Source organism: Heloderma suspectum, chromosome 2, assembly GCF_057233095.1.
Source record: "Heloderma suspectum isolate Gila_16-S chromosome 2, 16-S_ref, whole genome shotgun sequence".
NCBI lineage: Eukaryota > Metazoa > Chordata > Lepidosauria > Squamata > Helodermatidae > Heloderma > Heloderma suspectum.
In genome coordinates this window covers 301,156,669-301,180,493 of record NC_139459.1, presented here as the reverse complement: position 1 = coordinate 301,180,493, position 23,825 = coordinate 301,156,669, and the positions used below count along the sequence as shown (strand labels likewise).

The 23,825-nt window shown below is 46.1% G+C and overlaps 1 protein-coding gene across 8 annotated transcripts; it reads left to right on the top strand.

Moving 5' to 3' along the window:
* Positions 1-773: 773 nt before the first annotated feature.
* Positions 774-21,433, top strand: DNASE1L3 (deoxyribonuclease 1L3). Of its 8 annotated transcripts, none has more exons than XM_084840126.1 (10): positions 774-1,075; positions 4,337-4,425; positions 7,346-7,434; positions 8,891-8,974; positions 9,745-9,857; positions 12,683-12,795; positions 13,494-13,651; positions 17,927-18,023; positions 20,081-20,684; positions 20,871-21,426. In XM_084840126.1, exons 2-9 carry the CDS (start codon positions 4,408-4,410, stop codon positions 20,180-20,182), a joined length of 774 nt encoding a protein of 257 aa, XP_084696252.1. In that variant the 5' UTR covers positions 774-1,075; positions 4,337-4,407; the 3' UTR covers positions 20,183-20,684; positions 20,871-21,426. The 8 variants fall into 8 exon arrangements, with proteins under 8 accessions (XP_084696252.1, XP_084696253.1, XP_084696251.1 ...); XM_084840127.1 differs by having other exon boundaries at positions 20,081-20,771; positions 20,829-21,286; XM_084840125.1 differs by having other exon boundaries at positions 20,081-21,293.
* The last annotated feature ends 2,392 nt before the right edge of the window (positions 21,434-23,825 follow it).

Here is a 23,825-nt window from a genome sequence, read left to right as displayed (position 1 = left end):
CAAACATTGGGTACGCCTGTGTGCTGTAAGTAATCAATAAAGTCTTCTTGCAAGCAAACCTGGGTCTGGCTTAACATTATCTCAGCACCTCCAAATCTTAGCAGCCCACAGCTGGGGCATACAATTGGCACAACAAGCAGGGTGCCAAGAGAACTAATATGTTCAGATGCAAAGGGAAGGACAATGAGGTTGTCGGCATGCAAAACCGACTCCCGGGCTGTCCACAGTTGGACCTGTGGGGTCCAGTCGCAAAGCAATCAGTGGTCCTGAGCAGACCGGGAGCATGCCCAGAGGTCAAGAAGGACTGCACGCCAGTGGCTCTGGTAACTGCGTTGGCATCTCTGCAGCAGAAAAGTGGTTAGCTAAGGAGGCGTAGAGTGCAGGAACTCTGGCATGGCTTGTGCTGACAGCATTGCAGAGAGAGAAAACAGCAGAAAAGCTCAAGGACGAGCTGGGAAAAGAACAAGATCTGAAGATGTTAATTAGAGAAACGTTGCAAAACAGCCTGGCCTCCCAACGAGGCGTGGGAGCATAAGGCTGAAGAGTTAGCTGTTAGGCTGATATGCCAAACTCAGAAGAATTGCCTGAAGAGTGCCAGAGTGAGCAACTTCACCACTTTGCCTGATTGGGATGAAATCCCTAGGAAGTGGAAACTGAAGATGAAGACCCAGAAGATGAAGATGAAGAATGGAGTAAAGGTGAAGAATCAGCACGCAGGGCACAGGCTAGACCCCGCTTAGAACAGAAAGTGCACCAGAGGACGGTCCCAAGGCAGAATGAAGCAGAGCAATCACGTTGAAGAGCTCAATCATGGTAACAGTGTTTAGCTTGGGCTGTTCTAGAATTTCATAGAGCATATAGCTACTGATGCATCAGCTATATGATTTCTGAAGAGTGTAACCATTAAGCTTTTTCTGTGGGATTCCCTGCAATGAAGAAATCTCACTGATTTGGGTGTCCAGTGTCAGACTGCCTGAGCGTGTGCACTGAAGAGATCAAGAAACCTGGCAGCATGTTCCTGGCCAAGCCAAAAACGCTACTGCGTACCATGCTCCTGCAAGCTGCAATAAACCCGGTAAGCTGGGAGACCCAACCTGATTGAGTAAAAGAAGATAGCATAGTAGCTGTCTTCAAAAACACCAAGATCTGCGTAGCTGGCTAACTGATGCTGTAAGTGACGTTACAACTGCAAAACTAAGACTGTTTTCCTTTTTGAGACCCCAGCAGAAAAAAGCTGACCTGAGTCATTTATTTATTTATTTATTTCATTTCATTTCTATACCGCCCAATAGCCGAAGCTCTCTGGGCGGTTCACAAAAATTATTTGTCATTTGTCGCCCCTGACAAGGCAAAGGGTTAGTTGCCCTGTACCTATCGTGTCTTGTGTCGAACTTGGGATTTACAAATACAAACAAACTGTGAAGCTTTACTTTTAAGCCCTGCCACCTCCCAAAAAAGATTGATGGCTGCGTAAAGATGCAAGTATAAGGCGACCCCCATCTCCCTGCAGCGTCCTGAGTTTCGGCACTTTGTTTTCATGTGCCAGATTAAGGGAGAAGAAGGGAGGGGCAGGGGGGTGTCATGTTATGAATCCCTGGCTAGCCTACCTAGCGATTGATAGCCCCAAGAGTTTTTCCCCTCACTCAAGCCTCAGTTTCCTTAGTCCTTGTTTGAGAAGCATTGAAAAGTTCAATTGTTGTTCCCTTGCTGTTAAGAGCCGTGCAGTTCAAAACTGCCCTGTAACTGTACATTTACTTTTGCAAAGGGGAGGGGATCATAGCCGATTATAGGGTGTAAAGCCACGTGAACAGCTTTAAGAATGACAGCCCATGTAGATCTCTCCTTTTCCTCTTACAAAAGAGATAGTTTTGTTGTTTCTAATGTGTTTGAAATAACTTAGATTTAGATTTCCAGCTAGACCCATTGAAAGCTCAGAAGTACTGGCAATGTCTCTGCAAGCTCCCTAGTTAGACAGTCACTTCCCCTCATCAGTCTCCAAGCAACCAAACCAAGAAAATGTGAGGGGAAGGGAGTTTTAGAGTGAAGAGGCAATATGGGAGCAAAAATAATGTGAAGGCCCAGCTTCAGTAATGCAGTAGGCCTTGTAAGTTATAGCCAAGATTTGATTAGAAGGGCTTGGGCCTATTCAGTTTCTAGAAAGTCAGAGTCTGTGTGACTCTGTCAGTGTTCTCAGAGCAGAGCCAGGGGGAGTCACCAACTCCCTGTCCGCCGCTAGTCGAGCCTTGACGGGCAGGGAGACTGGAAGATGTCTGTGAGAACCTGACAGAAGTGGAGTAAGATTTGCAGAAAGGTTGCCCAGGTTGAAAGTGTCACTGCTAGATTGCTGAGCTGTGCCGCTCTGTTTAGACAGAAGCCTTGCTGAAAGGCTAAAGGCCCTTGTCTGTCAAGGGATCTGGAAGGGGTGTACAGTCACACCTTCCCTTTTGAGCTGATGCAGAGGCGGGGAGCCTTCGCTGGAAACATCTCATCTTCATTGCCCAAAGCCCTCTCTGTTTGGATCCATCATTGGGCTTTTAGAGACACTCCGCACATGTACTGGAACTTTGGATTGTTAAAGACTTGCCATGAAAAGTACTGTGAGGCTTTTCATAGACTTGAACTCTCGTTGCTGTGTACCATAATGTACAAGGTAAATATCTTTGGAAGAGCAATAGACATGGCATTGAATACCACCGCTGAGGCACTAGAAGCTATTGGATTAGAACTGACAAGCATGAGAACTGCTATTTTGTAGAACCGCCTGGCTTTAGATATGATTACAGCGGCCCAAGATGGTATTTGTGCTATGTTGCAGCAGGAATGCTGCGTGTACATTCTTGACAAGTAGAGTGTGATAAATCACACTGTAAGGGCTTTGTATGTGCAAAGTGAGAAAATACATCACATAGAAGAGGACTTCCTCTTCAGACCGATTTCGGACTGGTTTCAAGGAATTGGGGGGTAGGGGGGTGGAAGCAAGTGGTTGCAATAATTGTGACTATCATTGGTAGTTTTATAGCTTTGTGTCCTTGCTCATATGGCTGTCATATTTTAAAATATACAGTAAAGTAGTTATCAATCCCCTGGTGATCAAACGACAGGGCAAAGAAGATCCAGCCCTCTGGGTAAGAAGAGATTGTGACGTGCAGACTGGTATCATCCTTTGATCATCTGGGGGTGGAGTGTAATGGCCCCAGGAGTGTAACCAAGTCACCTGTAGTTTTAGAGGGGCCTAGAGATCCATAATGCTTGGCTTAGGTTCATTATAAGTGAAATTTCCTTGCTAGTGGGCCTCTGAGCATGTGAGATGAGTCAAAGGTCGATAGCGCGGCCTCAGCACATTCCATGGTAATGAAGGCTAGTATCATATCAGGACCTAAGATGTGCCTGAAAAGTGAGGCTCTGTTTATGCCGAGTTACTGGTGGCTGTGCTGGGAAAGTTCTGATTGTTTTCCTTCTGAACAAGCACTGTTAGTCTATGCTGGGAAAGTTGCAAATGAACACTAATTAACGCTTGCTTCTGTCATACTGCCTCACTGCTCACATGGCTGGTATAAAACCCATTGCACCCCTTGGCTCTGGGTTCAGAGAAGCTGTCTGATCCAACCATTGGGTACACCTGTGTGCTGTAAGTACTCAATAAAGTCTCTTTGTAAGCAAACCTGGGTCTGGCTTATCACTATCTCGGCATCTCCAAACCTTAGCATCACATGGCTGGGGCATAGAACCCTGAGAAGTACAAGTTAATCCTTCAGTTGCCTCACTAGAGGCAAGAGAAAGGTGGGGGTAGATTGCATGTGTGTATATATGCCATGGGGGGGGGGCATAGTTCTGTGGTAGAGCACACATTTTGCATGTCAAAGGTCCCAGATTAAATCTCTGCAACTTCCAATTGCAAGGATCTCAAGGAACAGGCAATGGGAAAGACATCTGAGGCTGTAGACAGCTGCTGCTACTCCGAGTAGAAAATACCAGGCTAGGTGGACCAATGGATAGACCCACCCATGGCTTGCTTCCCCACAGTGTCGCTCTCAATGTCATTTTTTCCCCTCCCTGTGTGCTCTGATACCAGAAGTGAGTCTGACTGAGAGAAAACTGCTAGGGGAGGTTCCTCAACTACAGCTGTTAATCTCAAAATCAAGAAGTTGAATGGACTGCAGAGGAAGCCAGTAAAAACATGCCTCTTAATTTGCATAGAGGTCGTGTAATATAACAGTAAAATTTCACTGTTTTTTTTCAGAGTGAGTGAGAGAAGTATACCTCACTGCATTGTGTTTTGGCTCAGCTTGAAAGATGTTACGCATTTCTCTGTTTCTGCTCCTTGCTTTCCACACAGCTCTGAGCCTCAGAATCTGCGCTTTCAATGTGAGGTCATTTGGAGAAGCTAAGAGAAGAAGACCAGAAATCATGGACATCATTGTAGAGGTATGTTGCTCAGCCGCTGGGATTAAAGAAATACTCAGCTGATGGATGGTGGGACTTTTTATTTAACTCATATTTCAGGATATTTTATCTTTACATAGGCAAGTTCCAAGTTAACGAGTTGTTGAGCATGAATGAATCTGTTGTGGTTCTAAGAGCACAAAAATCAATTTGCAGACCTGCGTTCAGCAAGATTTATTTACATATTAAATATAGCAGAAACACAATGCAAATAATGTCATAAATGTTCACGAGGGATTAATTGTTCCCTTTTCATCAATAGTCTCATCAGATATTGCTTCATTACTGGCATTCTTAATTTGTTTAATTACCACAGTGAAGTACCCCAGTCTCGTTAAGTAGAAATTATCATCAGAAGACAATTGGCCCATGCAGACAAAAGCAACTGTATTATAAATGCCTTCCAAGGAGATAAGTGATTGAAGCACTTTGGTACCTTTCAAAAGCCTGCACATCTAACGCGTGTAAGCAAGAAGGGTACATTCTGTTTGCGTTACACAACAAGCTCTGTTCGAAGCCACTTAGAGCTACTCATGTGTAGAAGAAAAAGTACAAGTGCAACCGCTGCCCTGAATCCTTCATCTCCCAGTAAATTTAAATCTTTTGTTTGACAATGACAAAATGAGGTCACATGCACCTTTTGGTGACATGACTGTTTTCATATCTGCTTGCAGACTCATTGCTGTAATTTTCAAAATAGTGGGCAGAAAAAGTCCATTTAAACGGAGATATGGATGCATCCAGTTATTCAGCACACACTTCATGAATTCAAGTCAGCATTTAAAATGCTTCTATGGATCTTCTGTCACTCTTAGAGTGATAGCCTCAAGGCATAATGTGTTACTTTATATACCTTTGCTTGTTTGTTTTAGCTTAGGAACATAGGATGCTTCCAGTCAAACAATTGGTCCATTGACCACAGTCTTGTCTACATCAGTGATGGAGAATTTCAGATGTGGCTGGCCATCAGGACTCCCCATACAGCCTGCCAAATCTTGGCCAAAGCCCCTTGCCTCTCCCAAAGCCCTGTCTCATGGGAAGGACAAGAGCACCAGGGGAAAAGGAACTGCATTTTTGGGCTATGTGGTGAGGAAGGGGCTCGCTTCCTCATTACCTAGCACAGAAATGGCGTGACATGGACATGGAGAAAGTGATTGCTCCTTTTCTCCGTGTGAGGATTGCTTGGCTTCTGTGCTGCAGGAGCCCCCTTCCCAGGGCCGGCCCTCCCATGAGACAGGATGAATCTCCTGCTCAGGTGATGGATCAGGAGGGGCGGCAGATCCCACCCCCACTCTGGCACCACCAGAAGGGCCCCTGGCACTGCTGCCACCACACCGGTCCCACTCACCCACCAGATGTCAGGAGCACCCTCCAATAGCCAACTCAGGACACAGACGACGAGGATTCTTTCCGAGGCTTTATTCCTTTATTACTTTATGACTCTTTCAGATACTAATCACTAGCGACTAAGCAAGGAACAGCACTGGGGAAAGATAGCAGAGTAGCCTAAGCTCCAGGTAAGGCAGTTGGTCCCCGTTTGAAGGAGAACTGCGGGAAGACTCTGAATTTATGGGCTATGGAGAGGTCCTCCCTCTTACCCTTGGGTCCTCGGGACGCAACCGTTGTTTGAGCACCAAATGAGTGGAATGCCTCCTTTCTGCGCCTTCCATCTGTCGTCGCTCCCTGCGTCTGCGCTGAGTGTCCAGCAAGCCCCCCTCCAGCGCTCTCTCGCTGCCAGGGTCACTATCTATCCCAGGAATGCTGGCAGGAGGAATCACTGCCAGCTGCTGTGCTTTTGAGAGATGAGCAAGCTCCTCTCCCACGGATTGCTGTTCCTCCTCAAAATCAGAACTGCTCTGGGGTTCTATGGGCTCAGTTTCCACCCTGACACCTCAGCCCACAGCTGGAGCATCTCCCCTGTGAGGGAAGGTTACAACAGCTGGGATTGCTTAGCTTGGACAAAAGGAGGGTAAGGGGAGACATGATAGAGGAGAACAAAATTATGCATGGTGTGGAGAATGTGGAGAGGCAGACATTTTTCTCCCTCTCTCATAATACTAGAACCTGGGTCATCCTATGAAGTTGATTGGTAGGAGATTCAGGAAAGATAAAAGAAAGTTCTTCTTCATACAGTGCATAGTTAAACTATGGACTTCACTTCCACAAGATGTAGTGATGGCCACCAATTTAGATGGTTTTAAAAGGGGATTGGACAAATTCCTGGAGGAGAAGTCTATCAATGGCTACTAGGCCTGGGGGCTATGTGCTACCTCCAGTACCAGAGGCAGTATGCCTATGTACATGAGTTGCTGGGGAACATGGATGGGAGGGTGCTGTTGCGCTCATGCCCTGCTTGTAGGTTCCCGGTCGACAGCTGGTTGGCCACTGTGTGAACAGAATGCTGGACTAGATGGACCCTTGGCCTGATCCAGCAGGGCTTTTCTTGGGTTCTTATGTACACTACTGGTAACAGCTCTCCAGACTTTCAGACAGGAGTCTTCCCAGGCCCTACCTGGAGCTGCAGGAGATTTGACCTGGGACCATCTGTCTGCAAAGCAGTAGCGCAGGTGTTCTGTCACTAAGCTGCAGTCCGTCTTACTTTGAAGGTTGCAAATAGTTTCATATTGGAACCAGACAAAGGATATCGCATGTTCTAAACTAAACTTCTTCTGTTATTTTGTATTTAGGCTTGTATCCAATGTTAGTCCTACTTAAAGGCTTTGCCTATGTATGTTTAGATAGGAAAAAAAGGCCTGGGGCATGCTGGGAGCTGTAGGCCTTTTTTTTTTTTTTGTCTAAACACGCATAGGATTGCACCCTTAATGCCTTATGTGTCCTAGCCATTCAAAATACATCAAATAAAACATCATTAAAGACACCTGTTGTTGTTTTTTCCCTGCAGATTATTTCTCGCTGTGATACCATATTACTGATGGAAATAAAGGACAGCAGCAACAGACTATGTCCCTTTCTATTAGAGAAACTGAACAGGTAGGTGACATATTAACACATGCAGTGTCTGCTCCAGATTTGGGGCGGGGAGCACCTTGGGCCAAACGTCCTCAGCAGATCCACCTCAGAGCGGGCCCACTTCCTTGCCGCTGTCTATTCGCCTGCCCTCTGCTTCCGGGCCCAATCTGCACCGCTGCCCAAGAAGGAGAGAGAAGGCAAGGGGGAGGCTGCTGGTGCCCCTCCTTGCTCTGCCACTGCTGGCACACTCGGAGAGGGTGAGTGAACGAGCAGCAACAGCAAGGAGGAGGCAGAGGCGCAGGGCCTGTGGAGGCCCCTGCTGGAGTGTGGGCCTCAGCAGGTGCCCAACAATGCCAACCCATGATGCCAGCCCTGAAAGCATGCCGGTCTTTCTTTATTTTTACTTTGAAACGTTTCTATCCTGCTTTATAATAACACATATCCAAAGCAATGTACAAAATAAAACCATACAAAAACATCAGCAGCAACGAGAGAAAACCTGAACAATTCATAATAAATAAATTGTCCAATCTAGCAGTGTTGTATCCTGGCAGTATCAACGGTCAGGACATTCCTGTTCAGATCAGTACATTTTCAGCATGCTGTCCCATCTAACTCGGCTCGGATTTCTCAGAGGAGCCTATCTGAAGCAGGGCAATGCCCAGCCAATGAAGCAGGGCAGGTCTATGCTGGCTGGAACCCACTCAGGAAAAAAAGTTGTCTCAGCAACATGCAGAGGTCTTCTGAGGTCATGAAGGCCAGTCTGGGCCTGCTCTTAACCCCACCCCCTCTGAGGAGCTGTCTGTCTCTTAAAGGGCCATTGACTGATTCTGCAGACACTGGCTCCCCTGGCATGGTGGAGAAGACTGCGCGGGGGGGGGGGGGGTTATACTCTGAGTCTGAGGAGTCCAGTAGAGCTACATCCTCTGATTTGGAAGGTCCCAAAGTAGTAGATGATGGCTCACTGGATGATACCTCTTCTACCTCAGAGTCGTCCTCTGAGCCAGATGGGGAATCAAGGCCAGAGAAAATAATACATGTGGTGAAATAATGATATCATCGGTGCATGCCTTCTATATCTGAGGGGAGGCTGTTCCAGTGCTATCACTGTCAAAGCCCTCTTCCGGCTGGTGGCCAAGTACATAACTGATGGCTGCGGACCCACCAAGAGGGCTTCATCTGCTGAGCTGGGTGGGCAGGACAATATGGGAGAAGGCACTCCCCCAGGTAATAGACAGTGCAGGTAGGGAAATCTGCTCAAAGAACTAAGCAGCGAACCAGTCCTTCAGATGTCGAGGCCAGAAGCACTAACCAGCTTGTGTCTTTTAAAACGTTGGGTGCAATCGTATGCATGTTTCAACGGAAAAAAACCCTACAGCTCCCAACATGGATTGCACTCTTATATGCATTCTTTCAAGACAGAACACAAAGCGGGTCTGTGGTATAGACTCAAATCAGTTTCATTTTTCTCCCTCAGTCACTCACAAGAGAAATACAATTATGTGGCCAGCAGCAGGTTAGGAAGGAACAGCTATAAGGAGCAATATGCTTTTTTTTACAGGTAAGTGAATTCCCTGGCTTTGTGCATGTGACACCATCGGGAAACTGCAAGGAAATAAGCCAGTAGCTGCCTATTTAGGCAAGGAAATAAGCCTGTAGCTGCCTACTTAGGTTTTGGGGGTTTTTAAAAATTCCATGGAGGCTGGTGTCTCCAAAGTCAAGGTGTATGTGTGAATGCACTCCAGTTTTCAGTCAGAACAAGTCTGAACTTTAAAGGAGTTATCCAAAGTGCAGAAGTACCTTGGCTAGCTCCTTGAGAGTTCTGATTGGTTCTGAATGAAACCTGGAGCAGAGTCACCGTCCCACTGACATCGCACCCACTGGCCTCCGCTGTTTAAATTCCATCTGGGCCTGTCTGTTTTATACTTTGGAATTGGAAGCTCTACTTCTGTCTCTTGGGACTGTGGGTTCTCTTGATGTTTTGTTTGTTAACTGTAACCCAAGCATGTGAAAAAGAAAAGATGATGTCTTTCTGCTCCAAACCAGTGTTTTTGTTGCATTTTCACTGCACTGACACGGCAAATCGGCTGGCGTCTACAGCTCCAGGTTAACATCACTTGTGTCACTCACAAAGAACTTTCAGACTAAGGAAACTCATTGGCTTTTCTTGTGGTATTTTAACTGGCGATTGGAGCTTTGTTGGTTAGCCTCCTTCGGGGTGGGGGTAGGGGCAGCAAAAAACAAGCCTATATATTAACATAAAGAAGCACGCCTAAACTGTTCATCCTTGGGATAGGTAATCTTCTATCTATGTGTTCAATGACACTGCAGATCGAAAATGGTGTCTGTGAAGCAAACCTATCAGTATCCTGATCTGCAGCCTGGTGATGAAGATGCACTTTCCAGGGAGCCTTTTGCCGTCTGGTTCTCCTCTCCAAAAACTGGTTAGACACTGTTGAGTGTGCACTGGAATCCCTCCCTCCCTCCCTCGCTCCCTCCCTCCCTCCCTCGAGTTCTTAGCTGGAGGACTAAACACACATACAGAATAAGGAGAAGCACTGGGGAAGCCCTATATCTTGATATGTGTATTACATTTAGACTGGGTTCACACAACATGCTAACCCACACTCAGAGGTTGAGTGTGGCTTGTTGTTGAACCATGGGTTATTTGTTGAACCATGGGTTAGTGTGTTGTCTGAATCCAGGACATTTTCCACAGGGTGGCTTGTTAACCATGCAGTGTGGCTTATTTTTCTTGAACAAGCCACCTTGAGAACCTATGGTTTGTTGCTGGGTTGCTCAGGGTGGTTAACAAGCCTGAACGTCCTGTGTTCAAACAACACGGCAACTCACTGTTCAACAAACAACCCATGGTTCACCAACAACCCACATTCAACCACTGAGTGTGGATTAGCTTGTTGTGTGAAAAGCCCCTTCGATTGTCCCCCTAGAGCAGAAGTAGGGAACTTTTGAGGGCCCATGGGCACATTTGGCAATTTGAGAAAGTGTTCTCCTGGGCACCAGCATGACCAAATGGGCACAAAAAGATGAAAGAATCATCCTACAGCCACCCTGCATCTTCACTTGCTAAGAATGTCTCTGAGCCCCACATGTGGCCCAGAGGCATTCATGGGAAAAGGAGATGGGAGCAGCTACAGGCCCTCACTTTGCTTTGACATGATCCCAGCTGCCAATAAGAAACTTTGTTATTAAAAAAGGAAAGGAAAGGGAAGGGCATACTGGTGCCCATGGATGCCACATTGCCTTCCCCTGTCATAGAGTATTCCACCTCTGTGTAGTAGCTCTGTGTTTCCTCTGATGAGCTCGGAATGGCTTAACGTGTGGTGGCTCAGGTGGTCGGCCATCTATGCAGCTTACAGGGCCAGACCTAATTCAGCAGTGCAGCTGCATCACATGCCTTCATAGCATTCTATAGATCACAGAAAACACTGGGATCCCAGTTTGTCTGGAGCTACTCTGAAGCTTATTTAGCATAATTATTAATCTCCTTCATTATAGTCTTTCATAGAGCCAGGGGAGTGCAAGTTGAATTATTTGTGCCAAATGGACGTAAGGGTCTTAAACATTAAAGAAGCCATGCAGCAAAAGTCTGAGGACTTCCCAGTGGGAACTGTTGACTGCAGCATTTTCCAGGATTTCAAGACTGATGAGTATATGAACCAGCCTTTAGAATTCTGTATTTCGTAAATACAATGTTGTACAATACCTAGTCTTCTAATCAAGATGTATATCCTAGACTAGGAGTGGGCAGAAGATAGATCTCCAGATATTTTGAACTTCAGTTCCCACCATTCCTGATCATTGGCCATGATGGCAAGGCCTTCTGGGACTTGAAGTCCAAAACATAGGGAGATCTACCTTCTCCCCACCCCTGTCCTAGATAACTGTAGTGTGCTATCCAGGGAAAACATTTGAGGGTAGAGTGCTAGGTAGCAGGATGAGTGTAGTGTAGTGCAAGGGATTTAAAATGGTTAGTTCCAGGTCAGGACCAGAAGCAAGTACCACTTAATTTCCCACATTCATATGTTTGAACATGTAGGTCCATGCGTAGAAGAATCTGCATATTTTGTAATGCAAACGTGTCCACACCAGGATATATTTTTCATCCTAATTCTCAGAAATATATCTATTTCTAATGGGAAATAGATGCAAGGATAAGTTTCCCATCACACATATTGGCATGAAAAAATATGCTGGTGAAGGTAGTTCTACTGTGAAAGCTAACTGGGGACTTGGCCCTGAGCACTACCTGGACAACAGGTCCTCAGTCTGCAAGCCACTCAGCTTTGAAAGAAGTGCAGAGTCCAAAAATATCAAAGAAATAAATAAAAAGGATTATAAAATATGGATACAATTATTCACATCTACAGCAGCAGTGAGCAACACTCAGCCTATGGCCCACATCCACATCCCCCGTCTTCTGGTTTGGTCCCTGCCACTGGGCCACCAGCAAAAAAATGGGTGGTTTGCCACCAAAATATGGTGGCAAACCGCTGAATTTTTGCTGCCGCTGCAGCCACATCACCAGTTTTCATGGATGCAGCCTAGAGGGTGGCCCGGGGGGAGGGGGGAGTGGCTCCTGGAACCCCCCAAAGTTGCCCACCTCTGAACTACAGGTACCAAAATGTAACATGAGAACTGGCCCTAACAAAATGCTTCTGCTAAGGTCATCGTTGTCCAACCAATCAAAAGTTCTACAATCACAAAGCTTAGTGTAACATACTCTTAAATAAAGTCTTTAAAGGTCTTAAGATCCTGGAAGAAAGATAAAGGGGTGGGGGGTTCTGTCTTCGGGAAAGTTCCAATCTATAATGCTTTGGTAACCTCAGATGCCCCATGTGCTTAAGACAAGCCATTCAGATATCCTTGCTCTTTAAAAGGCAATATGCATAATAATGGGTTGGATCCAGAGATAGACGAGTAGGACTCTGCTTACACAGCGGGGCTTTTCTGCCTCCTCCCTTTGCTACAGCCTGCTCCGTCAAAGTGGTCCTGAGAGTTGAGGGACCCTCTAGAACAGCATGTGATGGGGCGCAGGGAGCTGTAGAGGGGGAGGGAAATCGGGAGAAATTGGCAGGAGATGCTTTTCCACTTGCCATGCCTTTCCACATGTGCAAGATAGCTCTGGATTAAAGCCCATTAACATATTAAATCTGTCAGTATCTCTAATCTCAATGAACTGAGTATAAAAATGCTGATGACCTTTTTATATATGTATATATGTATGTATGTATGTTTCCTTGTTAAGTGGCCAAGGAATTTGTGATAATACCTCTGCACACAACCCCTGAAATGGCTGTGCGAGAAATTGATGAACTCTATGATGTCTACCTAGATGTCAAACAGCACTGGACATCTAAGGTTAGTTCCTGTTACCTTGGCATGTTTGCACTGCTGAATGAAGTCCTGAGATCAGGTCCAGTCAGGGCATACAAAGTTCCTGCCCCAGATGTTACAACACCACCTCCGAATTAAAGATCTAATTCAGCCTGGTGCCCTCCACATGTTTTGGAGCACAACTCCCAGAATTCCCATGCTGTCAGGAGCTGCCAGGAGTTGAAGTTCAAAACATCTGAAGGGCCCCAGGTTGAGGAAGGCTGGTCTAGTTCCTCTGAACAATCTCTCTCACATACACACACACACCCCTCTTCACTTTCTTCTAGATCAGCTTTCCCCAACCTGGTGCCCTCCAGGTGTTTTGGACTTCAACTCCCACCAGGCCTAGCCAGAACAGCCAGTGGACAGGAATGCTGGGAGTTGTGCTGTATTCCATTTCTCCACTGCTCGACCTCCATCTGTCTTTGCTCTTGAAGACCTACGGAAGTAACCCTCAACTATGGTTGGAAGTCCCAGGGCAAGTCATTGTTGTGAGCAAGCCTGGATGGGGTGCACACCCTACAATGACAGCAACCAAACCCAAAACATACAATTCCCCAATTGTCCCATCCCCTTGAACCTCGCCAATAATAACAATTGAAGGAGTGTTGTCATACATTTTCCTTTCTTGCGTTTAGCAATCCTATCTTTTTGAGGTTGCCTTTAACAATCCCACTTTTTAGAATTTCATCTTCATGGGAGACTTTAATGCCGGCTGTAGCTATGTTGCAAAGAAGCATTGGAAGAATATCAGGCTAAGAAATCACACCCAGTTTGTTTGGCTGATTGATGACAACTGTGACACAACTGTGAAAGAAAGTACTCGCTGCCCCTATGACAGGTAACAGTTCACTTCAGAGCAGACTCATTAATATTCCGTCCAGGGCTTCTAATGAAATACCTGCCTGTTATTTGCAGTGTTAGAAGAAGCCTCCTTACTGGGTTTACAAAACTTAAGTAGATTATTTAATTTATTTATTTAATTGGTACCCACCTTTGTACCAAAAAACGCTGCTCAAGGTGGTTATGAACACAGGTTATGAATACAGTGAGAACCAATGTTTACGTCAGGTTAGCTAGGGAGCCCATTCGATAGGGAATAATTATTGCATACTAGGGGTTGGATCCAGGATCTGTCTTCTGAAAAGGAAGGGAACTTCCATGAGAGGAAGGGCTCCATTTGCAGAAGATCCCCCTGCCTAGTTTTGGGGGATTCCCCCCTCTCCCCATACCACAGCTCATCCCATTCAGCAGGATCTCCTGACTCTGTAAAGCATTTTGTTTACTTGTTTGTTACATTTATATCCTGCCTTTTCCTCTAAGGAGCACAGGGTGATGTACATGATCTTCCATTCTGTCTTGACAACAATTCTGTGAGGTAGTTTATGCTGAGAGTCAGCAACTGGCCCAAAGTCACCCAGTGAGCTTCATGGCCAAGTGGGGACTAGAACCTGGGTTCCCCAGTACCAGTCCAGCAGTCTAACCACTACACAACACTGGCTTGCCAGCATTTTCAGGGGGCCGGCAGGGGTGCCATGGGAAGGAGGAGGAAGGAAGTCCATTTCTGCTGGTGTAGTTAATGCAGCTCAAACCTGGTTCCAACCCAGCTGTGGGAGCAATTGGCCAGCATCACTTCCACCTATTAATCCATGGATATCCAACCTGTTGAGCACAACAGGCGGCATAGGCACTGGCAGCTGGGGTTTATGGCCTGGACCAGAGCAGGTCGGCCCACGAACCTGCATGGAATCAAGCCTACACTGTTGCTTGGCTCAGTAGACTAAAGATAAAGGTACATCAACTTACAGTGTGCTTCACGTGCACTGTCTCATCCTTTGCCCTCTTGCACACTTCTGAATCACCACTGGACCAACCCATGAACTGAAAGCCAGGGAAAGAACAATGGGCGACCCACCAGCTTCTTAGGCAAGCTAGCTGCAGCATTTGCAAGAGACTATGGCTGGATTGTGCATTGTCAATCCTGCCTTTACAAGCCCTTCCTCGGATTTCCGGAGAGAAAACATCTGACCTTCATTAAGTCTGCCAGGATAATCACCCGAACAGAACAATCCACAGGAGCCCCTTCCCTCCCCTGGCTCAACTCATCTCCCTCTGCTGGCACTTTTGCCCTTGGTAGGATTGCCTCTTCTCACCTTGTTCCTGAAACAGCTGGCAGGCAAGAGCTGTGCTTTATCTAAGTGTGCCCTGGAGCCAAAATCCAGCCTCCTTTCCCAGCAGTGTGCAACAGATAGTGCCAGGATGATTAAGTGATGCCTAATCACAGTCCTGCAATGATGGGCAATTGAGGAGAAAAGCTTGACCTGGGGAAGCTCTCCTCCAACTCACCTTTGCGATAAGGCCTGTGCAAACGGGCAGAAAGAAAAATGTCCTGTGGCATTCTGCAATGGCACAACCGACACCCAGTTGAGAAGCAAAGGTTCAGTCCCAAAGGATGCCCTGAGCTCAGCCTGCCTCAACTTGGTGCCCTCAAGCTGTCTTGGACTATGGGCTTTTCTACACGAGGCTTTTAACCTTCCACTTTACCGAGGCCTCTGTTAGCACTGTGCTGAATGTTCTGCCTATTTATTTTCAGCCATTCATTGCAGGAGAGGGACAAAAAGAAACTGCACCCGAAAACTGTGGGAAGGGGTGAGAATTTTGGAGAAAGTGCACTGACGCAGGGCTTCCGTGCTTTCCTTGCTAGAACAAGGTGGCGGGGGGGGGGCTGCATGCTCTTCCTTTTACCATTTCCCCCCATTCTGCCCTCACAGCCTCTCCAGCTGCTTGCGCTTCCTGGAAAGTTCCCTGGAGGACTTAGCCAGGACTCCCTTCCTTGGGGCTTTCCAGTGCTGCTGCCTGCTGAGTGCCTGAAAGCCAAGAGGGGCCTTTTGGTTTGCTTTGTTGTTATGAAAAGTCCTTTTAACAACAACAACAACAACAACAACAGTAACAACTCTCAGTTTTCAGGCACTGAGCAGGCAGCAGCACAGGGAAGCCTCAAGAGAGGAAGTCCTGGCTAAGTCCTCCAGGGAGCTTTTCAGAATGCTCAAGCAGCCAGAGAAGCTGCGAGTACCGAATTGGGGGGGATGGTAAAAGAAAGAGTACAAACCCCTCAGTCACCTTCTTAGAGCAAGGTAAGCACTAAAGCCCTGCACCCAGAGAAATTTCTCTGAAATTTTCAACAGTCCAGCAAAAAAGGCAGAAAAACAACTGCCTCTTTCACAGGGAAACAAAGAATTTCATTGTGGGGTTAAGATCAGCTCCTTTACACCTGTGTTTTTCTGGGGTGGTTTCTTTCTCTGCCTTTCTGCATGCTCTAGGTGGCACTAGGTGGCAACCACTAGGTGGCACTGTGGTATAGTGGAATTGCAAATACATGGAGCGTTTTATGTCGCTATTCAGGATATACCAAACTTGCTTTGTTAGAACACACACACGCATGCTAAAATGGTTGCAAAGGACGGGAGAGGCCTTGGGGGAGGAGGATGTCATGTAAAGGACCCACAAATTACCGTGAGTGAGGAATCACGAGCGCACAAGAAATGGCTGGTGTAGAAAGGCTCTATGAACTTTTCCACACAAGGCTGTTAATCAGTTGTTGATCCACTGTATCTACTTTTGGTTTCATCACAAAACTGAGATCCAAGCACGACACAAGGAGTGTTTCCTTTCCTGCTTTTCTGCTGCATAACCTCTAGGTGGCACTATGGTATAGCAGAATAGCGCAAATACACAAGAGGAAATCACACTTTCTTTCACTTTCACAATGAAATGCTACATTTTCCCTGCTCTAAAAAACTCACAGAAAGTGCTCGTTAGACACAGAAGCGAAATTGGAGGGTCACGATATCATCTAAAGAACCCATAAACCAGTGCACAATAAATGCCTCGTGAAGAAAAGCCCTACAACTCCCAGCACCCCACACTTGGGATGGGAATATTGCCCAGTAGGAGAACATGTACTTTGCATGTAGAAGGTTCCAAGCTATATTCCTGGCATCCTTCTTTCTATTTCCAAAGTCTGGAGGTGAGTGTGCCAGGCTTATGTAGCCAAAACAATACCCTCCATGAACAAGAGGGAGGTAGCAACAGGTTTGGAGGAACCCCAAAGTTTGCAGAAATACAAAACATTTTTTGGGGGGGATCCAAACCAGGAGGGGGCAGGACCCTAAAAGAGCCCCATGAGGACTGAGCATGTTCAGTGAACATAGAATGCTGACTGACTTGTTGGGGTGGGAGGGAGAAAACTGGGTGGGGAGGGAAGTGAAATGGAGTATTATGAGAGGGGGCATGGCTGGCTGGCTGACTGACTGGAACACTGAACAGAGGCACTTCACACTGCAGCATTTTGTTGCAGGTCCCACTTATCTCTGGCTGAAAAGGATCTTAGTTAGCAGAGCTAGGAAGGAATTATCTCTGCCTGAGATGTTACAGAGCTGCTGCCAGTCAATGCTGGATGACCTGAAGCAAGGTCAAGGGCAGTTGCTTATCTGCTAAAGCATGGTCCTGAGCATGTTTTCCTGGAAGTAAGTCCCATTGAGTTCAACGGGACTTGCTCCCATGTAACTTGTGCCTCAAAGCATGACCTTCCCCTGCCTTGTGCTCTTTCTAGGAGCGACCACGGCTGCCGCTTCTCCCATCCATCTGTGTGGTCCTCCGCAGTTCCAGCTGTCTTTGCAGTGAAGCTGCTTGTTGTTTGCTCCAGCAGACAAACTCAACGGGGCTTGAGTACCTAGGAGGCCTTCTTGCCATTCACATGGCAAGAGAGAGGCGGTAAACACAGGAGAGAAGGTGTACGGTGGCAGAGAGGAAAAGATGCGCAACAGAAAGAGCAGGCATCATGGTCTGGCTGGCTGGGCGGGGAGCGGAGCGGAGCAGAGCGAGATTCTCTCAGAGTCTGCTTATTATGTTGCGGGTGGGGAGGCTATTGAGCACTTTGGAATCTGCCAGTCAGAAGACTGGCTGCAGGCTTCTGGTGCTGTTGTGATTTCATCCTTGTGCTCACATAATCCATCACTCTAAACTGCCAACCTTTTCTTTCTGACAGTAACAGATTTCTTCCAATACTGCACAGATGGCTAATACACAGTGGTCTTGTTTTCACCTCTTATTATAGGATTGTGCTTCATGGAGATAAGCTCATAAATGCCATTGTGCCAAACTCAGCAAATATCTTTGATTTTCAGAGTGCCTTTTCAATGACTGAAGTGCAGGTTTGTACCAAATGGGTAATGCACAAGTGGAGTGCGGGGGGCGGGGAGTCCTGTTCTCATCCTGCATCTGCCAGTGCTCGAGTCCACAGCTGTGCTGAATCCAAGCCAGGAAAGTAAACTAAGGGAGAACCAGGTATACAAGTGAGAGCCAGGTGACTAAACAAGGAAGAACAAGAGCCAGGTAGAGCTGAGGGCAGGAATAACCAGGAGCCAAGTGTATAGCAAGAACCAGATTCCATCAAGGAATTCAAGGCCCTCACGTGGGTATCAAGAAGGGAGGCTGATGTGTCTTAGGTGTACACCAACCCCACTGTCCCCATGATCCCAGGACTTTATCCCCAACCAGTCCGTGCTCATCTACACAAATCAGAGCCCTGTGTGGATCAAGCAGTGTGCAAACAGTTGGAGCAGCCTTCTTCCCCAACCTAGTGCCGTCCAGATGTGTTGGCCTGTAACCCCCATCATTCCCAGCCAGTATGGCCAATGGCTGGGAATGATGCTGGCTGGGAATGATGGGAGTTGCAGTCCAACACATCTGGAGGGCACCAGGTTGGGAAAGGCTGAGTTGGAGTCACGCAACCCTAGCTATGGAGGAGCCAAGAAAGAGCATCCTTTAGAGCAGGGATGTCAGACTGCAACTCCCATCATCCCAAACCATTTGGGGCCCACACTGCCACAACAGAACACATCTGTTTAAAGTGAAACAGTGTGACATATAAAAGCCAAGCACTGACACATGGCATTGTATTGGGCCACAGACAGTGTCTCCCTTTCCCCTTGTGATATAATGCTGATCATGCAGGTTGGTTGTACATCCTGACCTGACCGGCCTATCTTTGTGCTTGATGTGCAGCTGTATCCATAGCCTTCCTGAGCCATTCATCTTTGGGCCCCTATAAGCCTAGCAGCCAGTTATATGGACAACCTGCCTATGATAAGGGTTACGGCCCTGAGTTAGTATAAAACTCGAGGCTAGGGCTTTGTCTCCATGGCTCCGTATAACAACGAATGGCAACTACTTAACATGGCGATGTTATGCCCAGTGGTGCAATGGTAAATGTTAAAGTGCAAGTGCTCATCATGACTGTCTCCATAGCCACACCACCAAGCAAAGTCCAAAACTTCAGGCAACTGTGTTGTTCCATACCAACAAATCAATTCTAGCAGTTTTCATCTCCACTAGGACCAGACTTTTGTAGAGCTAATGAGTCTTAATTAGGGATGTACGAACCCCCAATGTCCGGTCTGGCGGGAGGGGGTCTGTTGCGGGGCAATTCAGGCTGCTTGGGGCCCTGTGGAGTCCTCTGGAGCCCTGCCGTATCTCCCAGAGTTGGCAGAGCAACTCTCCAGCTTCCGATATAATGCAATACACTAACGGCAGCTGCCATTAGCCTATCGTGGGAAAATTACAGCATTAAATGGTGTATTTTATGCCATTTGCAGCCATAAAGCACTTACTTTTACCTAAGTTACAGCTTTTTACAGCTGTACTTAGGTTAAAGTAAGTACTTGATGGCTGCAAATGGTGTACAATACACCATTTACAGCTGTAACTTTCCTGCAACAAGCTAATGGCAGCTGCCATCAGCATATTGTGTTTTATAGGAAGCCGGAAAGCCACCTTGCAGGAACTCCTCCAGACCTGGAGGTGAGCGTGGACGGTCTGCCACAGACTCTGGAGGTCAGATTCTTTGGAATTCGGCCTCATTTGAGTCCATGTCAAATTTCTCCAGCATCCCTAGTCTTAATTGCCCACTTAAGACTGAGTCACCCTAAAAGAATTTGCAATGCAACAAGGAACAATTTATTGTTGCTGGGAAAATTCACTTTCCCCAGCTGCTGTGAGGATCGCGGCTAGGCTCAGAGGGAAATCTGAGAGGGGTGGCAGCAGATGACATCAGCCTCCTTGCTAATGAAAAGGTGCCGGGGTTGCATCCCTGCAAGCCCTGGTTCCACTACACCACGGGTTATGCTTAAGCCTTGCACAGTGTATTAGAACCAGGATTGAAGTCGTTTGTGTCTCATTAAAGCATGTATTGTGCTACATTACTTCACAGGCTCTAGCAGTGAGTGATCACTTTCCAGTAGAGTTTCAGCTGAGAACTACCAGACGGTCCTCAAGAACAAAAGCCAGAAATCGTAGACACGTTGTTGTGTGACAGCTTCAGTGAATTGCTGTTCTGCAAAAATGAAGATGTTAAAATGCACACTTCTAAGAAAAGAGCAGACTTCACATTTTGACTTCTTTTTTTAATGTAAATCTTCCTCTGGTATAGAGTATTTCACCCAAAATAAGCAAAGCAAAATCTTGGAATTGTTCAGTGTGTTAAACAAAATGAGCTAAAATTAACTTTGCCGCAAATTAAAGACAAATGCAGCGAGACAGCTTGAATGCCTTAATGGTATGTACAGCAGGCATTGTTTTGTGGAGTAGTTTGTTCAGGATTGTTCATGGTGTCTCTGGCTATTCCCCATTTATGTCCCCTGGCCAAAGCTAATTGAATGTTAAGAACTCAGAATGGACCTATACAAACAGTTTTGCAATACTCTTGTCGAAATTGCATAGACATACACAAGTCAGAGAAGTACAACGCTGTCTATTTGGGTGGCGCCCCAAAGGTCACCAAGATAAAATCCATAATGCTGATAACAGTAAGCCAGGCTTCCCCAACTTGATGTGTTTGGATCACAGCTCCTGTCATGCCTAACCAGCATGGCCAGTTCCCCAACCTGGCACCTTCCAGATGTGTTTGAACTACAGCTCCCATCAACCTCATCCAGCATCACCATGTGATGCTGGCTGAGGTTGATGGGAGCTGTAGTTCAAACACATCTGGAAGGTGCCAGGTTGGGGAAGTCTATAGTCAGCACCAGAACCAGTTGGGGTTGGACTCGATGGTCTTATAGGCCCCTTCCAACCCTACTATTGTATGATTCTATGAACCAGTCCAACCATCCCTAGAATCGGGCCACAGAACAATGCATCCTTTAATGATCAAACCCAAATCCTCAGTCTGGATCAAGGATTTGCAAATGGATAGGAAAACATGTGCATCAAATGCTTTACATTTGCCTTTATAGTCATGAATGCGGGGGGGGGGGGAATAAACGTGAAAAATTATCACAACTAATGATGGGCCAGAAGGATTAATGCTGTGGTGCTAAAGTAGATTTTATTTCACAGCTTGATTTTACTTTGATGCTCAGGATCTAATTTCTTACTATATTAAGATGACATTTAAAATTACCCTCAAGTCAGACTGATTAATGACTTTGGTGGATTTTTGTCTCTTTTTTTGTGCCATCTGTTTTTTCTTCACTAACTCTCTGTTGTTGTTTTGCACACCATGCAAGTGAGGTGAAGTCTTTTATTGGAACAATTAATACTCAAAATGTTGGAAGTGAGAACCAAGTACACGGGGCTTTTCTTCACATGTAAGTGTTCAAGCAAAAAATGAAAGATGGTATGACACATCAGGTTGGTATAAACATGGTAGTGTCCCTAAAAGCAAAGCAACAAAGCGTAGGGATTACAAGAATTTCATTTCAGTTTGTAAAACATCCGAACTTGCCCCATTCTCAGCCCGAATGTGAACATGAACAGGAGCAATTGTTTCCAAAAAATGTTTGCACATTCTTGAACTTGCAATCACATCAGAAAAATGTGTATTTTTTTAAAGAAATCATACTTTGAAATGCACATTTTTCAGAAAATAAGTATTGTCATGCTTTAGTCAATGGGGAAAAGTGCGCACTTTTGAAAAATGTGCAGAGAAATGCACACTTTCCCCATTCAAACAAAGCAATAAACAGGTTGCAATAAAAAATGGCAGCAAGCCGAACTGAGCTTCGAAGTGAAATTCAGAGAATTGTCATGAACTTGAACATTCCTGGTTCTCCCATTCCTAACAAAAGTTATGAAGATTGAACAGGATGCACATACCATTGACCCCTCTTGCTCAAATCTGTGGCCATGTCCAGATAGTGCATTCTCTCCTCCTCTTTGGGTATCGCAGCATATTAGTGGGTGCTTAAGAAGTATCCTGAGGAAACCTTTTGACACTCCAACATTTTCTGTGGGAAGGTAATGGCATGAGCTATAAAGCCCAGGGTGGTTCAACAACATGGGCTAGAAGTAGACATATCAGCATGGGAATATCATGCACCTCGTGTGCTGAAACAGAGCTCTTGTTCCCTGATGTTAGAGTTCCCTGGGCTTGTCCTGTGTGCTGTCCATTTTCTGTGGTAGATAAGACTTACTCCTCCTCTTCATGGATCACTGCCTTGTTGTGGCAAAGGGGCTTGCGTAACTCAGTGAAGCCATAAGCTAGGGCCACCCAAGACGGACAGGACATGGCAGAGAGTTCTGACAAAATGTGGTCCACTGGAGAAGGAAATGGCAACCCACTCCAGTATTCTTGCCAAGAAAACCCCATGGAACGTATCACAAGGCTAAAAGATATGACGCCGGAAGATGAGACCCTCAGGTCGGAAGGTGTCCAATATACTACTGGGGAAGAGCAGAGGGTATTTCTAAGTAGCGCCAGAAAGAGTGAAGCGGCTGGGCCAAAGCCGAAAGAATCAGCTTGGGAATCAGCGAACTAAAATGGACAGGCATGGGCGAATTTAATTCAGGTGACCATCATATCTACTACTGCGGGCAAGAATCCCTTAGAAGAAATGGAGTAGCACTCATAGTCAACAAAAGGGTGGGAAAAGCAGTACTGGGGTACAATCTCAAAAACGATAGAATGATCTCAGTACGAATCCCAGGCAAACCATTCAACATCACAGTAATTCAAGTCTATGCCCCAACCACTGATGCCGAAGAAGCTAAGGTTGATCGGTTCTATGAAGATCTACAACACCTTCAAGAACTAACACCAAAAAAAGATGTCCTCTTCATCATAGGGGATTGGAATGCTAAAGTAGGAAATCAAGAAATCACCGGGATAACAGGCAGGCATGGCCTTGGTGTACAAAATGAAGCAGGACAAAAGCTAATAGAGTTTTGTCAAGAGAACACGCTGATCATAGCAAACACTCTTTTCCAACAGCACAAGAGGCGACTCTACACATGGACATCACCAGATGGTCAATATCGAAATCAGATTGATTATGTCCTTTGCAGTCAAAGATGGAGAAGCTCTATACAGTCAGTAAAAACAAGACCTGGAGCTGACTGTGGCTCAGATCATGAGCTTCTTGTTGCAAAATTTCAGCTTAAATTGAAGAACATAGGGAAAACCACTAAACCATTCAGGTATGACCTAAATCATATCCCTTATGAATATACAGTGGAGGTGAGGAATAGATTTCAGGGATTAGACCTGATAGTCAGAGTGCCTGAGGAACTATGGACGGAGGTCCGTAACATTGTTCAGGAGGCAGCAACGAAATCCATCCCAAAGAAAAAGAAATGCAAGAAATCCAAGTAGTTGTCTGATGAGGCTTTACAAGTAGCTGAAGAAAGAAGGGAAGCGAAAAGCAAGGGAGAAAGGGGAAGATATATCCAACTGAATGCAGAGTTCAAGAGAATAGCAAGGAGAGACAAGAAGGCCTTCTTAAATGAACAATGCAAAGAAATCGAGGAAAACAACAGAATGGGGAAGACTAGAGATCTCTTCAAGAAAATTGGAGATCTCAAGGGAACGTTTTGTGCAAAGACGGGCATGATAAAGGACAAAGAAGGCAGGGACCTAACAGAAGCAGATGAGATTAAGAACAGGTGGCAAGCGTACACAGAAGAACTATACAGGAAAGATCTTAATGTCCCTGATAGCCATGATAGTGCGGTCACTG